Below are 18,556 nucleotides of genomic sequence, written 5' to 3'. Positions count from 1 at the left end.
TGATGATGGTAGGCTGTATGCGCTGTGGTGGCAAGTGCTGCCCATAAAACGTTACGTTTTTATTTTGAATTTTAATATCTTACAAAAATTAATAATTTGGATAACATAGAAAAAGAGAGCAGTTCTTTTCTCCATTTCTTCGCTTTATTTGATTTTGGATTTCGCAGATTGGCTACCCTTCTGCGGTTTTTTTTCTTCCTGCTCGGGTATCTCCACAACATAGGGATACTCCTCTGGATTATTCACATGCTCACGGCTGGATTCCACGCTTTCGATTTGTGGGTTTTCAACAGGTGTATTCCTACGTATGGGAACTTTCGAATCGCTTTCGATCGGTAGCTCTGCTGGCCTCCTGCTTGGTCTTTCCTTAGTGACGTCATCAATCTCCACTGTCTTGGGATATTCCTCAAATTGAATGGTCTTTCATGAATCTACGCTGGTTGTAGAGGGGCTAAGGTGGATTATTTAAATGGAAAATTCTATAGAAGGACAAAATTTTACCTTTCTTCACAGCTTGCAAATGAGGGCTTCTTTCGCACGCTGTGTCCATCCATTTTAAAGTATCGGATTAACCTTGCGATTATGAGTTCGGTTCCGATGACTGGCATCTTTGTTTGGATTATCTATGTTAACAAAAGGTTATTTGTTTATATTTAAGCAAATGATAAAAAACTCCCTGTTTACTCACTTGGCTTGCTGTTTCTCGGGACGTCCCGCCTGTCGTACTGCCGATGGTTTTCAATAAAGTTCTCCTGTTTGGTGAGCAGAGCGCCCTCGGAGGTGGGATTACTTAGACTTTGCCGGAATGCAGCTCCACTCGCTTGAAGGCGCCGGGCCTGGAACTCCCGATTCTCCAGCTTCAACCGCTCGAAATGATCATCCGGAAATTGCCGCTTGGTCACTCCGGGATGTCCATTGCTGCTTCTTCGCTGCTTAGATTGCTCCTCATGCCTGCGGCTTTGGGCAGGATTGGATTTCTCGGCAGACCGACGGGATCTGGACTCCCCACCACCGCCACCATCTCTCTGATTGTTTGAAGTGCGACGGTACTCTCCATCTCCGTGGGGATGCGAACTCCTCCTGGATTCCTTCACCTCACCACTGGTTACAGTGGGTAATCTTCGGGACTCGTTGGTGTTGCTGGTTATCTGTTGGATCCTCCGCGATTCTTTCATTTCCCCCCTGGGTAGCCATCTGGATTCAGTGGTATTACTGGTTATTCTCGGAATCCTTCGGGACTCCGTGAGCTCCCCACTGGTTATGTGGTGCAACTTCTTGAAATTGTTGGCGCCACCTGCTTCCTTGGCTGTCCTCCGCGACTCTCCGCTCGTGATGTTGGGCAGTCGCTTGAGTTGGTCTCTGGTCACGTTGGAAAGTCTCCTGGTGTCCACCATTCCGCTGGTAATGGTCGGGGTTTTCACTACATTGGACATCCGCCTGGACTCACCTCCGCCACTGGATCCATGATGAGCCTTCTTGGATGTAGACGGTTGCTCCCTTTCAATATCGGAGTGAACAGATCGCCAGTTGGGTCTCTCTCTTCGGTGCTTCCTATCCGTGTCCTGCGATTCCTGATGTGCCGAGTGTCCTCTTCCACGGGATCCCCTCCTGTTCTCCTCCTCCTGCCTTCTACGATCCGTTTGCAGGCTTGTCGTCCTGAGATTATTCGTTTGTACCATCGGCAGGAGCATCGGCATGTTGATGGTGTTCGGGGGAGTTATCATGCCAGTGGTGTAGTGCTGGCTCCTCGGACGGATCTGGTACTCTCCTGGAGAAATAAACGTTATATATGAGGCTATTTCGTAAGATGTAGTTTAGTTCTAGTTTTAGTTACCAGGCGTCTCCTCAGTGTCTGAAGCAAATGGAGGCAAGTTGGCGGAGGTGCGCACGTTTCGGAACATCTTCATTCCCCTGCGACCGAGATGACTGATTTCTGGGAAGAAGGTGTCCCACTGCGGATGGTTTCGTTAGGAGGGCTCAGTAGCAGTAGTAACACTTGGCTTACCAGGTAGAAAATGCCGTACGCCAGGAGAATGGCCAACATCAGGACGGCCGTGAACTTGGTGAACTGCATCAGAATGAAAACAATCACACCTGCGAGCACCTCTACGTGCGCCACTCCGAGGAGCTCGAAGCAGTGGCGGACCTCGGAGATCCTCATCGTGACCAGGTAGCCCAGCGCGGAGTTCAGTGACTCGCAGGCGCACCTAATAGCGTCAGCCATGGCTGAAGTCGAGGAGTCTGTGTGCGTCCCAGTGAAGGCATTTCTCCCCGGCACAGGGTTTTCGAAAGCTAAAGTGCGGCGAAACTTACTGCCAAAGCAAAGGCAATTGGATTTCGACTTTTTCTTAGCTAAAGCTAAAACTAAATATTTTATTCATATGCCTTAAAAACAATATCCTCTTTGGTGTTAGGCGTTAAATTACTTTTAAAACTCCCCGCCTTCATCTGTATTTTCAAAACTAAAAGTATTTTATTGGTATATTCAGTAAACTCAGGTCACACTGCCGAACAGCTGATCGACTCGAAGGTTTTGTTTTTATTTTTGCAAGGGCTGTTTCTTATCATTGAGTTAACCAATTGTAAGAACAATAACTACTATTTATCTGTACTTATATATAAAGAATATTATTCATCTCGCATTTTTTAGTTAAATGCTAAGACGCACAATGGCGGAATTCGACGTCAAAGCCGGCCTGCAGCACGTGTTGAAGCGCATAGACGAGGTGCTCCTCCAGCGGCCCAAAGTAAGTTAACTTAAGACCCACTTATTAATGACCTCTTAAATGAAAAACTTTATCTCTCGCACAGGAAGTTCAAGCTGCCAGGCCGCTGCTCGTTGCTGTAAGCAAAACAAAGCCAGCGGAGGCCGTAATCGAGGCTTACGAGGGCGGACAAAGAGACTTCGGTGAGAACTATGTACAGGAGCTGGAGGAGAAGAGCCGCCACCCGGACATTCTGGCCAAGTGCCCCGACATCAGGTGGCACTTCATAGGCCACATGCAAAGCAACAAGATCAACAAGGTCAATTGGATAACCAAGATCGGATAACAGCGTTTATCTCTTATCAGCACCTCTCTTTATCTTATTGATCTCATTGTTTATTTAGATCCTTTCTGTGCCAAATCTGCATATGATCCAGACCGTAGATAGCGAGAAGTTGGCCACCAAACTGGACGCAGCCTGGTCTAAGCGACAGCCCACCCCTGAGGAGCCATTGCAGGTGCTCATCCAGATCAACACTAGTGGTGAAGACGGTGAGTCTCACGCCCCCAAACTAGCGACCTTATACTTACTTTCCTAAATCGACCTCTAGTTAAAAGCGGAATAGAGGCGAAAGATGCTCCTGCACTCTACCAGTACATCAAGAGCAACCTTAAACACCTCAACCTGATGGGCATAATGACCATTGGTGCATTTGGTTTTGACTACAGCAATGGACCCAATCCGGATTTCGTGTCCCTAATGCAGGTGCACAGATCCATATGTGAGGCGCACTCCTTGGCCCCGGACTCGGTGCTCGTCTCCATGGGAATGTCCAACGACTTCGACAAGGCGGTAAGCTACAAACCGACTGAGCAAGTTCCGTCTCTAAAATCGAAACTATTCCCTCAGATCGAAATGGGCAGCACAGTGGTGCGCGTTGGCTCTTCTATTTTCGGCCATCGGGCGGCCAAGGTGTAAGAAGGGGAGCGGAGCAGAGATGTGATAGGAATGCGTTGCGGGCACTGAATACAGCCGATTCCCAATGACGTCCGACCTCACGACTGAGCACCTCCAAGTTCGCTCATGTATCAGGTGGAACTGGGTATATTCACACAGACTAACGTAGTAAATCAGCAAATCAAAGATGATTTGGCGTTTAAATTTAGAAACCCTTGAGATAAACAAATGTTATGTGTAGGCTGTTATTTGCCTTATTTAATTGTTAACCCTTTATAAACAATGCTTCCAAAGTGTCAAAACCATTAATATTCCCAGAAACATTCTGCACCTTGGAAAATTGAATACATTTGCCGCAGTTTTCATTAGTTTTAACATTCCTTCGACTGCGTCTTGCTCGTTTTTTGCACTTTGTTCTATTTTTACATTCGCGTATATTCAATGCTACTTTGCGTATTAGATTGTGGGCAGTTTTCCTCTATATCTTCTTGTTTTGGTTGGCCCCAGGCCAAAATGTCGCCTGGTTACGTGCCAAAATGGCTGCGCCATGAGAGTTTTCGCCGAAAATCACTTTCAATGGAGCACGAAGATGACTGCAGCCTAAATCGATTTTCATTATGTCTGATCGATGAATTATGAAGGCTTTCTCGCACGGATCCCATCGTTAATTGAGATATTTTCCGTTTCATAAATTTGCATAGAGCCTTCATTAATTATAATATTAGCCAGCGAGGGTAATGAATTCAGGTGGCAAAGATGACCTCATGTAAATATTGTTTTGAAAAATGTTTTGGCTTATTTCCTTCAGAAAGCAAAAAGTCGAATAATTTGCAGAATGAATATTTCTAAAAAAAATAGATGTAAACTATATGAATAATAATATTTTGTAACACTTGAAACTAAATTGAAATTTCCTGCTTATTTGGAAAACTAAAAATGTGTAAATAAGGCTTTGAGAATCCAATTTGTCGATTGAAGTTGTCACAATTTTACTATTTATTTACTGAAATGGCTTAAATAGCTTGAATACTGCAGTGTTTAATATTTTTAGTAACAAGGTTAATGTATCATGACGTGGTACCCAAAGTTTATCTGAAATGGAAATCCTACAGCCTTCCCATTGTTATGCAATGTCCATGGATGACTAGCATATAGATAAAGTCAGATGTTTATTCCACATTTGTTGCCGAAATAACTCTGGTCCAATATCGGGTTCGTTGGATATTTATGCGACACGAAATCCGCCCGATCGCCGTGTATGTATATACAGATCTATAGATTTGGAATTCTCGGCGCTCTTCATATTGCACAATGTGCGGGGCATTTCGAAAACAGAAAAAGGAACGTAGGCGAGCAAAACATCGAGTATATAGGCGTGAATAGAATACATACATATGCTATATGTTGGCATATATGTATGCTGTCCGCCGCCAAGGAAAATGTAGGTGATTTCAGCGCAAGAGGACACCTTTCGGAGGTGGCCTCTGGCAGAGAGACGCACCGAGTAGTGAAGCAGAGCAAAATAAAAGAAAACAAAACAGAATCCGAGGATGGGGAAATGTATCCACAACAGAGAGCCGCTATATGAACCAATCCGAATCGCCCCGAAATAAATTCCGAACATATGTATAGGCTTCTGCTGCCCAAAAGCCAAAGCCAAAGCAATTTCTCTGCCTTTAAAATTAGATTTTTGATTAGAGCAGCGCCCGATGGATGAGTAAACACCTCGGATACAGCTACACCATAGGCTATAGGCTATAGCCATGGCTATATCTATATAGTTGTAGCTGCCCGCCCCCGCCGATCTCCTGGGCGGACCTCGCCTTGCAGATACTAAAAAAGGCAGCACGAATATTGCAGATACGGATACAGCGAATGGCGCCCGAAGATCCCCGAAGGTGGCCGAACCTCCACGAGCGGCCCCAATGCTTGGAAGAAGAAGAGCTCCTCCGAGCTCTTAAAACATCATTGTCTTGGCGATAAAATCAGCCAGAGATTCAGTGTGCTCTGACGGCTCGACTCGATTAGACAACACATCAAAGTTCAGCACCATGGTAAGGACTCGTCCCGGAATATCACTACAATCCAACTGAACCGAACTGAACCGAACCGAATCGAACTGGACCCCAGTGCCTGGATATATGCAGCAAGGATAATGCCGATCAGTGCAGTGAATCGTTTGCATTCGAGAATGACCCCGAGGATATGAATATGAAGTGAACCATAACTCTAAATCATGGTGATCCCGATTCACCTTCTTCACATACGCAGTGAGAATAGTGCAGAAAGTTCTATAAATGGATCGATCCGATCCGAGTGTTACGCGTCAGTAATGTAATCTGATATCCGTGCCGGGGAGCGAGCGAGACAGCGAGTGGCGCACGGCGGAGAGCTTACGTAATATGCGTCCGGTATATTTTTAGAATGAGTGGAAAACTTTCGCCTGCAGATACATATTTTCTGGCCTAGTCGGGTAGGCCTTTTGAAAAGCATACCTTACATCCCTTAAATCCCTATTAAGGGATAACTTTCTACCCATATAATTCCAATTGAAGATCCTTCAACGCGGATAACTTACTAAGATCCCTAAAACGAATAGTATAACTTCCGGAATCGGAACTTTCAAGTGACAGCTAAAGACGGACTATAACGACTAATGACCGAGTAGATACCCCCTTTCTGCCACGAGTCCCTACTAATAAATCCCTCTTTTCTCTCCTCAGGCCGATGAGAAGAAGAAGGTTAAGAAGAAGAAGACCAAGGAAGAGGGTGGTACTTCCGAAACCGCTTCTGAGGCCGCATCCGAGGCAGCAACCCCGGCACCAGCTGCCACTCCTGCCCCGGCCGCATCTGCCACTGGTTCGAAGAGAGCGTCGGGCGGATCCCGTGGCTCCAGGAAGTCGAAGCGCGCTGGCTCCTCGGTCTTCTCTGTGTTCTCCCAGAAGCAGATCGCCGAGTTCAAGGAGGTGAGTTTTGGGCGTTACTCATATATCGCATCATATGTCGGATCACTCGAGACCCATCCCATCATCCTGTCATCCTACCATCTATCGCACTTGTCAAGGACCAAGTCACCAACACACTCTTTCTTTCTATCTCTCTCTGTCTCTGTGCGGGATCGATAGGCCTTCCAACTCATGGATGCCGACAAGGACGGTATTATTGGCAAGAACGATCTGCGCGCTGCCTTCGACTCCGTCGGCAAGATCGCCAACGACAAGGAGTTGGACGCCATGCTGGGCGAGGCCTCGGGTCCGATCAACTTCACCCAGTTGCTGACCCTGTTCGCCAACCGCATGGCCACCTCCGGTGCCAACGATGAAGACGAAGTTGTTATTGCTGCCTTCAAAACATTCGATAACGATGGTCTCATCGACGGTGACAAATTCCGCGAAATGCTCATGAACTTCGGTGACAAGTTCACCATGAAGGAGGTTGATGATGCCTACGATCAGATGGTGATCGACGACAAGAACCAGATCGATACCGCCGCCCTGATCGAGATGCTCACCGGCAAGGGTGAAGAGGAGGAGGAGGAGGCCGCCTAAGGCACATCCGATCACATCCTAACTTCTAACTCAACATCCATTTTACAGCCAGAATCAGAACGTTAAATCAATCAGTCAAATCAGTAATAATAAACGTAATTAAAAGAAACGCTCGTTTACATATGTAGATTCTCAGTATCTTGTAATCTCTTTTGTTAACCATCACCAAGTACCTTGTACCAAGAACAACACCACCAACCAGATCAGCAACATCCGATCAAACTGAACCTCAAAAGAACTTCTTCAGCAACATTTGGTAGCGATCAGAACCATTTACCATGTATCTGTCCATCATAGTTAGGGATACTTACGATCACGTTCACTGTCACGGCAAGAACTGACGCGTAGTTTTCTAGTTGATTTACTGTTAAATTTTACACGTAAAATTTATAAAACATATGCTATCTATTTTATTTAAAACACCTATAAAATCAACAAAAAAAACTTAAAAACAACAAACAAGCCGTGTCTATTTTTATATCGCTGTCCGTTGAAGAACTAAAGAGAAGAACCCCCAGAGAGAGATGATTACCAGATCGAGATCGAGATCGGAATCGAAATGAGGATGTATGATGTATGATTTATGATGTAGGGAGGACGAAGACGATGTTGATGGGTAGCCGGGCTGTATTCGTTAGCCCTGCACCCGCGAGTTCAATTTGATTATGAATATGAATTTTAGCCAGTTTTGTGAGTTACAATGTTTTTCGTTCAAGAAATCTCGCAGGACCAGGAGAGAGAGAGGTAAACCCATAACAAACTATTGTTAGGGATCATTTAACTGAGAGCCAAATATATATCCTACTATCACAAAATATTTATCGTTATACATATCTATCGTTCGTTACTTACTTATTTATCAGTTATGAGTTATCAATATTATTGCAAGTTATCGAGAGTTAGGCTAATAACAGAGAAACATTAAGTTCATTCACTCAAATTGTTTAATGCGAATTTATATAACTTAACCATCGCCACCACCACAACTTTCTGCTTATGAACTATCAGCGATATAAACCACCCAAACGAACAAACAACCCAAAATGATATCTGAAATATGAAGAAACATTCAAATAACAAACCCAGTGTTTCTAGTTAATGCGTTTTGAAGCTTCCAGGATGATACGCCTCCCCGGGAAATAGACGGTCGGGGGGGTTTTAGTTTGAATAAGGTGCCCATAACCACTAGTACCTAGGCTGATCGGAGGAAGCACAATATATTGCCTTATTTATCTAATACTACTATTACTCAGAACTCAACACTTGACACTCGACACGAGCACACACCACACTCACACGCACACTGCAATCCATTTCAAAGTGCAACATGCAACAAGTTGTTAAATGCAAATCGAATCTTTACTTCAGTATATTTTAAGCTACACACGGCAAGATGAAAAAATTCAGAAAACTTTTAACCCGGTCAGGAATATTAACAAGAGTAAAACAAAAAACATCTAAAAATAGAAAACAAGTAACTGTTTTTATACAACATAACTAGATGATGATACGATGACGAAGTCTTGGAATAAAGCAAAAGAGAGTCGTCTTGAAAAAAAAACACAAAGCCATTGAAGTTTGATTTGCTCAGGGAAGGGGTTTTTTGGGGGTATGTAGTACCTTACTGCATATCTGACTCAGCTGAGCCGTGCCGGAAACCAGTTCCAGGTCAAAACAAAACCACCGATAAAGCTGGGGAGCTGAACGAAGCTGTGGAGCGCAGTGGGAAACTCCCCACACTTGGCCAAGACGATGGCCAAAACCGAACACGAACCTTCGAGCGACCAGTTGTCAGTCGAGTTTCGAGGCGCACGCATGCGCACTACGATGTGAAAGTCAGCCACGCTTGTCATTGCCACATCCATTCCGAACAGCGCTTTTCGAATAATCTGGTTACTCAGGGCGTAAGTAGAACCAGAACCATGGCTCCAGGTGGACGACAGCTTTTGTGGATGGCTTCCATCTGCTGGATTGCATCACTAATGAGTGGAGGTGAGTGCTGGGAATCGATTGCATTGTATGCAGATATTGCGTGGCCAAAGAAATCGAAAGTATCTCAGTTTGAGTCTGGAATATCTCACCACACTCTCGAGTGCACTGCAAGAAAAGTGATATACATTTGGGGCGAACTAAGCCCTTATCCTATGCTGTATACTTTGCTTCGAAAGTAAACTAACCTTTTATTTCCAACACTATATTTTATGCATATAATTATATTATTCATTCATATTTCTCTCTCTGCGCCTATGAGATATCTCACCTTACTAATGAACACTCCACTCTCACTATCGTTTTTGTGCCTCTCAGCTGATGCACAGCATCTGATCGCTTATATCTCGCAAAGAGGTCTTCATGGAGAGATCACTTTTCGGCAAATGAATGCCACCACGGTGGAGATCAAGGCCAACCTGGAGGCCACTTTGCAGTACCCCGACCAAGTATGGAGTTGGGGAGTACGTCGCTTCCCCGTGGACTACTCCAATATTGACCCAGACGAACGCTGCGAACTGAGTCGTTTGGGCTCCCAGGTCCTGTCCTTTGACGAGGACTTGGAGTACCTGGTACTGCCCGGAAATGAGACCTCCAGCTGGGAGCGAAACATGCAGTTGATTGGGGATCGGGGAATCTGGGGGAAGTCCCTGGTTCTGACAGAGGTCAACGCTAATGCACGGATCTGTGCCACCATCACCACCATCCAGAGTTCCGTGGAGCACATGGCAGAGGCTCGTTTTAATACTCCTGTCGCTGGATCTGTCCATTTCCGCTGGCTGGCCCCGGCGGAGGGAGCTGTTGGAGATACTCTAATCTACTCGGATCTTTACCATATTAGGGCGCAACCAGCTGCTCTGGAGGAAGATAGAAGTCAAGCTGGACCGTTCACCCAGCACCACTGGAAGATCTATGTGACGGACATTTTCAAACATGACCACCATCGCACGGAGGACAACTGCAACTTCCTGCAGCAAGTTTTCGATCCCCAAGGAAGTGGAGCTGGCAAGGGAATAGGTGATCTGGACGCACGCCTAGGCAGGATTGGAGTGGCCAAGAATGCCCTTCGTTCGCCACAACGCAGCGTTTTTAGGGATGCTCAGTTGGCCCTGCTGCCCTCGGATCTTACCATTCCCCATAGAACTCTTTACCTGGTTCTTTTTGACAACCAACATCCAGATTCGTACCTCGCGTGCACCAAGATTCGCCATGTCCAACCTTTGACACATAAGTGAGTGGTTTTTACAACCCATTCTATTTGAAAGTATAACCATTTTTTTTTTGTTAACCGCAGAACTTTCATCAACTCTGGTGGTGTCAAGGGAGAGGTTACCTTCATGCAGCGCTCCAAGTTCGACCCAACTTTCCTCAATTTCACCTTGGGAGCACCGCTTTCCCAGCATGTCAGTCGCAAGTTCGCCGAAGATGTGGCCGCCTTTCGGATTCACAGTCTGCCGCCGGTGCCTTCGAGGATGGGTCACGAGGACTACTGCCTGACCACTGGGGACATGCATAATCCCCGGGAGATAAACGAGAATATACCCCCACCCGGTTATGGAACCCAGGAGCAGTATCCCGTGGGCGATCTCTCCGGGAAGCTACAGGGTCGCAATAAAGGTTATTGGCATCAGTATGTCTTACCAGGAACGAGCTCCGAGTTGAATGGCCTCTACTGGGACGTATTTCTGCCCCTTCAAGGACGTTATAGCATTGCCCAAAGAAGTCTGGTCATATACACTTTCAATCGATCTAATGTCACAAATATTACGAAGATGATTTGGGGCTGTTCGAGCCTAAGTCAATATCAACGAAATGGAATCTACCAGCAGAACATGGTTACTGCTCAGGTTGGTAGATAAAATAGTATTTCATGCTAAGTATTTTAATATTTGTGCTTATATCTTAGGTCCTTTTCCGCTATCCTGTGGTGGGTCGAGTCATATTCCGGCAGACGGCGGAGCAGCCTTGGCAGGATACTACCGTTTTATTTGAGTACCTCATCCAGGCGGATGGATCCACGCAGAATACTACCCACGATCATCGTTGGGCAATCCACAGCAATGCACCTGGAAAGGACTTCTATGACTGGCAACAGAGATGCATTTCCGCAGGACCTGTATATAATCCATTCCGAGTGGATTGGGGCAATCGCAGTGTGGATGACTTCTGCCGACCCAGTTTAGCCTCCATGTGCAGAGTGGGTGCTATGGATGCCAGATCGGGAACCCTAACCATCGCTGGAGGCAGAAGAGTTGCCCAGAAAATAAGTAGGAAGATGTTTGTAGACGGCAATCTTCCGCTCTCCGGAAGACATAGTATCCTGGGTAAGTCTCTTGTTATCTATGAGGATAGTGGACCCAAAGCCAGAGGAGAGCGATTGGCTTGTTCGGCCGTGATTGGACATTTCCGGAGGAAAGTGGTGGCCAAGGAGTGGTACGCAAATGGAGATTCGTTGACAGTCAGCGGTCGGGTGGAAATCACCCAGCAATCGGAGTATGATGTCAGCAATGTGGAGGTGCAACTTAAGGGGCTTCAGGATAATACAGGATATTACATCCATAGGGTATTTATTACCAAACCTGTTAATGTACACATTGTGAATCTAAGCTCTCAATTTTAGACACCCGTGGAAGCCAACTTGGCGTTTCCCTGCGAGGCATCCACTCTATATGGTCACTGGAATCCTTTCGACGTCAGTCCAAAGTCATCACCTCCTCCGAAAAGGGGAACCACAGATCAGTACGAGATGGGAGATCTAAGTGGAAAGTTCGGAGGTCTTGAGGGAGTAACCCAGTTCGAGGATGCCTATAACGATACGAATCTTCCACTATTTGGATATAACAGTATCATTGGAAGATCTGTGGTTATTCAGAAGAAGCAAAAGAATGCCCGATGGGCTTGCAGGTGAGATAACCAAAATTAATTGAGATTTTCATTTAATATAAACTATGAAACTATGTATTGTAGTACTCTTGAGCGTGGCTACAGTCCCAGTGAGGCTAGGGAACTGCGAGCCATTGCCTCGTTTCATCATCCCACTGGATACGCCTATGGTTACATTAAGATGACTCAGCTCATCCACAACGATGGTAGCCAGTCGGAGACGGTAATAGAGGTTAAGCTACGGCATCCGGGCAAAAACGACCGGAACTCCACGAGAAACCACAATTGGCAGATTTTCGTTAATCCCGTGGGCGTTGATGCAGCCGTAAAGCCCACAATTACGCGATGTGTGGCTGGAGGATATGTTTGGAATCCATACTATACCCAGCTGGCGGATCCACTGAATGTATGTTCTCAAGTGATATTTAAGGAACATAGCAAGATACGAAGAATCTCTCTTTTTAGTTGGATCTCTATGAACAGGAGTGCAGTCCGGATAATCCTTTGCGCTGCTACGTTGGCGATGTGGGCGCCCGTTTGGGCACAATAGGTTTGGGATAACACATCACTTCAAGACCGTAACTAAATGTATTGCTTTCCAGATCTTGGAGGTGAACGCGTCGTCCTGACCGACTCCAACTTTCCTCTGGAAGCTCCTGTGGGAGCCATTGGGCGTTCTATTGTGATTTTTGGACCAGATCACTCCCATGAGCGGTTTGCTTGTGCGAATATAGAACCCGATCATAATGTCATTAAATACATAAACCTACAGAAGCCACCTCGATTCGTAGTGTAAGCATAAATCATTCAAATCTAACCTGCTTCAATTGAGCAATCATAAACTATTACGTTCAGTGCCCAGTTTCTGGATGAGTTACGATCGGTGATGGGCATTCCGGAATGGATGTTGGATGTGGATGCGCGTAAGACCAAGGAACTCCACGGTGGAGCCTGCATCCAGATGATCATCCACTTCAAGGGGCCTCTGGCCCACAGATTGGAGTTGGATATGTCTCGATTGATAGCCGCCGGAAGATTGGATGCCCCTAGTCTGTTCATTCCCGGTTATGTAAACCAAAAGCGAAAGGCGACCATATCATATCGTACCTGTGGTGTAAGGGATACCAATGAAAAACGTGAGTGTATAATTTAAGTGCTAGATACGATAGAAATATCTAATATATCTAATATCTAATCTCTCCAACAGGCACCAAGAACTTCAAGGGTGGCTTTTACTCCTCAAGCTCAGCTCCAAACGAACCAAAGCCATTAGTATTAGCTTTTGTAGTCATTGGCTTAGCCTTTAGGTTCCTCTAACTCGACTTTATAATGTAATTTTGTTAAATACTCAAATCGATGTAAAATATCACAGTAGTCACTAGATTAGCGTCTATGTTTCTGTAAATTATTGTACATTTTATGATCTGCACCCTGCAATGTATTCGTAGTTATTAAATGTTGTCATCTTCCTGTCGGAGAAATTCCTGAACATACATATGTTTAAACTAAAGATCCGTTACAGAAACACGTGGCACTCGAATTGGTGGTGGATTCACGTTCCCTACATAACTCAGAAGAACTGACCTACTATATGAGAACTCGAGCATAATCCACCACCCATCGAGACCCACCACTTCTGGTTTATTTCTGCGCATGAGTCTTGCCCAATCGATTTTTCACTACATACATACATCCCCCATTCAATCGAGGCCAGGCAGTCTTTGGTGATAGACGCACATTTCCATCCGACTCCAGAATGCAGCTGATTCTCGTGGCGACCTTGCTGTGCCTGATAATCGGCAGCTGCAGTGCATCCATAAGTGGGCCGTTCATCTTCTGGGGTCACTCCAGGGTATCCAGTCAGCAAACCCAGGCCTTGGTGGAATCGAGCAGCAGGGAGCTACCGCTGACGCAACTTTTCACAGAGGCCAAGGCAATTGTGGTCTTCGTACGCAACACTACCAACCGACTGGAGGGCACCAGGTATCCCAAGTTCCAGAATCTCGTTAAGAGCGGAGCCTGGACCTATCTGCCACAGAGGAGTCTAGCGGCTGAACCCTTCGGCTTGAATGCCAACATTGAAGTGAGTTTTTCACTTTAAAAGTTAATGAACTAATTAAAAGTTATATAAATATCCTAGGTGGTGAGTCTCTCGGGACACGGAGAAGAGGATGACTCTGAGATTCTGTTGGCCTACAACGAAGCCGTGAATACCTACGGTCGCGGTGAAGTGCTGGGCATCTTGGGCAGCCGTGAGGAGGAGGCCCACTTCCTGGCCAAGAGGGAGGCTGCTCCAGGGGGTGAGGAGGAGGAGAAAGCAAAGGCTGCTGAAGGTTCCGAGGAGACTGAGGCCAGTTTCATCTACGTGGCCGAGGGCAACAAAGCGGTGCTTAGTCTCAACGGACCCCTGGAGCTCCGGGTGACCAATGACACTCTGAAGCTGGAGGAGCACATCAAGCAGATTACCTTCGATGATCAGCGGGCCAAGGGATACGGTCGATTGAGCATCACTTTCATGCATTCAGGGGAAAAGTGCACGCTGCGTTTTAAATTCTCCCTCATTCGGGGATCCTGGACGTTGCGCAATGTGGAGGTGGAGTACCGGGAGCTGAAGAGTGTCCTGGTAGCACGTGGTGATGAGTACACACTGCCCTCCGCACCGCTGGGATTCTCGTACCGCTGCTCAGCGGAAAGCGTTAACTTCCTGAATCCCGCCCGGAATGAGACAATCCAGAGTCTCCTCCTCAGTGATTTCCAGGTGCAGCCGTGGCTCAACGGACGACCGGAATATGGTGAGGTGTACGACTGCATAGGATTCGTGTCGGCACCCATCCTGGCCGGACTGTTCGTCGTGACCCTGCTCCTTGGCATCCTGGGACTCGGCATATCCGCCATGCTCAGCATGCACACGCCCAACCGATTCGAGAGTTCGCGCAGCAAGCAGTTGACCTTCACCGTACAGGAGTAAGAAGGTCATAAATCTCTCATAACCCAATAGATCTCGGGCAGCCATGTTCATCCAGATCACCTACGTGGCTTTCAAGCCCCTGGCTCTGTTCACCTTGGCCATCGAGTTCTTTCTCATTCACTTGCTATTCGTGTTGATCGTGTTGTACGTGTATGTGCTATGGTACTACTGAGTAATCCAAAGTGGAGATGAAGAAATATAACATATATCAGAAGAGAAAGATAATGCAGTTTTTCTGAAATAGTACTTGTTATGAACAAGTGTTTAACTGCCTGTCATGTTCTTCAAAATTCAGATGATTTCCTCCAATTGAGTTAATATTATCAATATTAATCGAAGCAAAATAAACTAAAATACTTAAAGGACTCTTGTTATTAACTATATACATATACAAATGGAATATAACTTAATGAGATCTAAAAAGAATAAAGCATGCTTTTCGGGTACATCTCATAACCAAGACATCAAATTATTCTTATTTTTGATTTCGTGTTGAAGTTCGTATTTTAAACAGCTTTCCAAAAGTGTGTTGCGAGTATCTTCTTATCTTTTATTTATGCCACTCTCCTCGATCTGAAGCCAAAGTTCGATCCACAGGAAAAAGTGAAAAGCGATGAGATTCTGCACAGACTGCCAAAAAAGGATGAGAGGAGTCTGGCTGGAAATTCTGGTTATCTCGACGGCGGCTCACTTTTGTTTTTACCCCTTTCTCTTCCCGGCGATTGTCAGCTCACTTTCGTTGGATTGGTCCCACAGCCGCATGTGCGCAATTAAGCCGCATTTGGCCATAGAGATGCGTGCGGGAGCTGGATTTGTACACTGCAAAAAATTAGACATGAAAATCGAAGAAGATACATTTCATTTACATTCGCTCATTTAATGAAAATTTCCAAATGCATATAACTCCACAAACTTTTAACTTTTGAGGTATATATTTCAAAGTGGTATTTTTTCTGAGACTTCTCTTCCCGTGCACTGGTATCTGTATCTCAGGCTAGACCCGAGCCAAGCCCAGTCTGGAAGTGGGAGCCTCGTGTATTTATGCATCATTAAGTCACGCCAATGGCTCGTTTGGGCCACTTTATGGTTTATTTTGCGTGTGCGTTTGTCGGCTAGTTTTCGGTTCGATTTCTGTTTCTACGACTGACACTCGACACCCAAAAAAATAGAGAAGGCAGTGGACATAAGAAAGAAGACAGTTGCTTGTGGCTGTGGGCCACCCACTTTTCTCCACAGATTTCCCAAATATGTGTGTGCTGCATCGCCTGGCCCCTAAAAAGATAGAGATGCAGATACAGATCGGGGCGACTTATTGTTGGATCGGGAAGTGGGTCGCCTTCGATTGCGTTCACTTTTCCCGCGCGGCTTTACTTTTACTGTCAACCGAACGTGCCCCAAGTGGCAAGTTGCAGGCTGGAAGTGGCCAGTTCACTGACTCAAAGAGAGAGAGTGAGAGTCCCGCACCTGATTCTGTAATAAGAATCGCGATCGCTGGCAAAAGTTTGTGAAAGTTGTTGTCAAACGGCTGGCCAAACCAAACCAAACCAAAGCCAGCCAAAACGAAACGAACTGAGCCGCCTGTCAAGGAGCCGCGCATATCAGCCACATGATGTGGCAAGCCACCGAGTGGGATCACTGAGAGAAATCAAGTGGCTCTAAGTCCGAACTTAAAAGGTACATTTATAGAAAGAACTTAAGAACTGAATCCATATCTGGTCTTATTATATGAATGTATCACTTAAAGATATTCTATTGTGTTCTTCTATAGGTACTAACCAGTATTAAACTTTGTACAACAATTTATTACCAAATAGTCTATGCAGTGAGATTGGTCATTTTTATTGGTCAACTGAAATATAATTTTAAAAGTAATCATCGTAATTTCTCCGAAGCCTGGAAAGACTTACTGCCATTGCTTGTGAATCCCAGGAGGGGGGCTAATTTCTCCTCATCGAAGTGATGAGTGCTCTGTCCATTTGGGTTTAATTGCAAGTTGCAACCGCATCGTAGACAATTGTGTGCACTTTCCACGAGGGCCTTATATAAGAACTCAGCTCGTAGGGAGCACCCCGATAACGCGGCATGAAATTGAATTATTTTCACGGAAGCCAAGGTGAGAGATTTGAGCCGCGGATGCACCACAATAGAGTGGGTTTTTGAGGGGGGCTTAATCAATTCAAAGGGCTGCAAGCAGCGGAAATGGGCATTGTATCTGTATCTTTGTATCTGCAATCGTCAGCGATGTTTATCTGCGAGATTCGTGCACTTGGCGATGAGGTAATGAAATTCATGAGGATTACGAGTGCATCACGGGATGATTGGTACTCGGTCTTTGGGATGCAGTCGAATAGTTTCTCCTCAGATTGACCAACTTCTGGCTTCATCTGCTTTTGCCATCCATCTGGTCATTGCTCAGAAATCGGGCCATGCGATCAATCCTAACGATCAATCCATTCGCTGAAAGTCGAAGTCATCCCGAGTCACTTATGAGGCGAGATTGCAGTTTCCAAGTGACCATCTTGCTATCTGGCTAGTTGGGTCTCATAATTACTTCGCTTAATATTTGTGTTAAAGTTTTACGACTATTGCCACATTTTTCCAGCGAAAGAGAAATCGCCAATCGGCAGGATTGGCAGATGCCTCCAGTTTCTGGAGGGGAAGAGGCGCAAACAGTTGCCTCACTCGACTGACAAATAACTAATAGTAGTGAAAAGTGCGCAGGCGCACTCGAAATGAAATGGAAAAGCAAGATGGATGGAAAAAAGCAGCCTAAAATCGGCGACATTTCGCACATGAACATGAAGTGTGGAGCGTCGAGAAACAACCATTAAACACTAACCATTAACCAACTGGCGACAATCCGATGCGTTTAGTAAATCAAACCGTTAATTACTTGATTTGGTAAGCGGTTTCCCAATGCCTCTGTTTTTTTCAGCTCTTCTGTCGCCCACTTAACAATTTCTCGCAAATATTTGCACACCTGTCTGTGTTGGCGAAAAGTGAAATGCGTTTCGAAAGGAAAAGGAAGCTCTGCGAACTACTCATTCCCAGGAGAAGATGCAGAAACAGATTCAGACGGTCCGCTCCATTGCCGGAGACCTTGACTTATTAACACCCAATCTCCGAGGCCTGGTCTTTCGGATTACGGCAGATAAGTACGTTAACTCCGCCAAGATGTGCCACTATTTTTATGATCGTGTCGCAAGCTTAACGCCCTGTTAAGCCGGCTAAATGCAAATGCCGCACACATCTGCCGCGAATAAATGGGCTCGATCCGCGGCCCTCCACCTCGCGAAACCCCCCTCATGGAAAATACCCCTTTATGGTACCACTCACCTTTGTGGGAGCTCGTTAATTGCTCCGCTTTGGTTACAGTTTGTGGAGCGTCTTCCAATTGCGCGCAACACGTGAAGGTGGCGCAATTTTCGGAGCTCGGTGTTTTCGGTCCACATGCATACAGATAGACCGTTGGTCCCGAGGCCGAATCTTTTGGCCAAGGCGCTGG

At 45.8% G+C, this 18,556-nt stretch overlaps 5 protein-coding genes across 9 annotated transcripts; 4 read left to right on the top strand and 1 right to left on the bottom strand.

Annotated features, from left to right (window-relative positions):
• Positions 1-22: 22 nt before the first annotated feature.
• On the bottom strand, positions 23-2,324 carry CG15530 (uncharacterized protein). Of its 3 annotated transcripts, none has more exons than NM_170475.2 (5): positions 2,006-2,324; positions 1,835-1,952; positions 689-1,768; positions 502-623; positions 23-451 (listed from the first exon to the last, which is right to left on the bottom strand). In NM_170475.2, exons 1-4 carry the CDS (start codon positions 2,222-2,224, stop codon positions 556-558), a joined length of 1,485 nt encoding a protein of 494 aa, NP_733354.1. In that variant the 5' UTR covers positions 2,225-2,324; the 3' UTR covers positions 23-451; positions 502-555. The 3 variants fall into 3 exon arrangements, with proteins under 3 accessions (NP_733354.1, NP_651777.1, NP_001287603.1); NM_143520.2 differs by having other exon boundaries at positions 23-436; NM_001300674.1 differs by having other exon boundaries at positions 23-431.
• A 176-nt stretch (positions 2,325-2,500) lies between these two features.
• Positions 2,501-4,415, top strand: CG1983 (uncharacterized protein). Of its 2 annotated transcripts, none has more exons than NM_001300673.1 (6): positions 2,501-2,582; positions 2,651-2,747; positions 2,812-3,024; positions 3,110-3,257; positions 3,317-3,558; positions 3,616-4,415. In NM_001300673.1, the coding sequence occupies exons 2-6, from the start codon at positions 2,655-2,657 to the stop codon at positions 3,682-3,684; spliced, it is 765 nt and encodes a 254-aa protein (NP_001287602.1). In that variant the 5' UTR covers positions 2,501-2,582; positions 2,651-2,654; the 3' UTR covers positions 3,685-4,415. The 2 variants fall into 2 exon arrangements, with proteins under 2 accessions (NP_001287602.1, NP_651776.2); NM_143519.3 differs by having other exon boundaries at positions 3,616-3,970.
• Positions 4,416-5,649: 1,234 nt separating this feature from the next.
• Mlc2 (Myosin light chain 2) lies at positions 5,650-8,763 on the top strand. The gene is made up of 3 exons (NM_079847.3): positions 5,650-5,717; positions 6,387-6,629; positions 6,789-8,763. Exons 1-3 carry the CDS (start codon positions 5,715-5,717, stop codon positions 7,209-7,211), a joined length of 669 nt encoding a protein of 222 aa, NP_524586.1. The 5' UTR covers positions 5,650-5,714; the 3' UTR covers positions 7,212-8,763.
• Positions 8,764-8,993: 230 nt separating this feature from the next.
• On the top strand, positions 8,994-13,570 carry Rsod (Related to Sod). Its single transcript, NM_170473.3, has 10 exons — positions 8,994-9,203; positions 9,519-10,431; positions 10,495-11,047; positions 11,107-11,763; positions 11,821-12,104; positions 12,168-12,489; positions 12,549-12,633; positions 12,686-12,875; positions 12,939-13,219; positions 13,291-13,570. The coding sequence occupies exons 1-10, from the start codon at positions 9,134-9,136 to the stop codon at positions 13,398-13,400; spliced, it is 3,465 nt and encodes a 1,154-aa protein (NP_733352.3). The 5' UTR covers positions 8,994-9,133; the 3' UTR covers positions 13,401-13,570.
• A 211-nt stretch (positions 13,571-13,781) lies between these two features.
• Positions 13,782-15,509, top strand: VhaAC45RP (VhaAC45-related protein). 2 transcript variants are annotated; one of them, NM_001043310.2, is made up of 3 exons: positions 13,782-14,166; positions 14,224-15,026; positions 15,082-15,509. In NM_001043310.2, exons 1-3 carry the CDS (start codon positions 13,840-13,842, stop codon positions 15,221-15,223), a joined length of 1,272 nt encoding a protein of 423 aa, NP_001036775.1. In that variant the 5' UTR covers positions 13,782-13,839; the 3' UTR covers positions 15,224-15,509. The 2 variants fall into 2 exon arrangements, with proteins under 2 accessions (NP_001036775.1, NP_733350.1); NM_170471.3 differs by having other exon boundaries at positions 14,224-15,509.
• The last annotated feature ends 3,047 nt before the right edge of the window (positions 15,510-18,556 follow it).

This window comes from Drosophila melanogaster, chromosome 3R, assembly GCF_000001215.4.
Source record: "Drosophila melanogaster chromosome 3R".
NCBI classification, from domain to species: domain Eukaryota; kingdom Metazoa; phylum Arthropoda; class Insecta; order Diptera; family Drosophilidae; genus Drosophila; species Drosophila melanogaster.
Note: the sequence above shows the minus strand (reverse complement) of the source record. Positions and strands in the feature narration are given on the sequence as shown.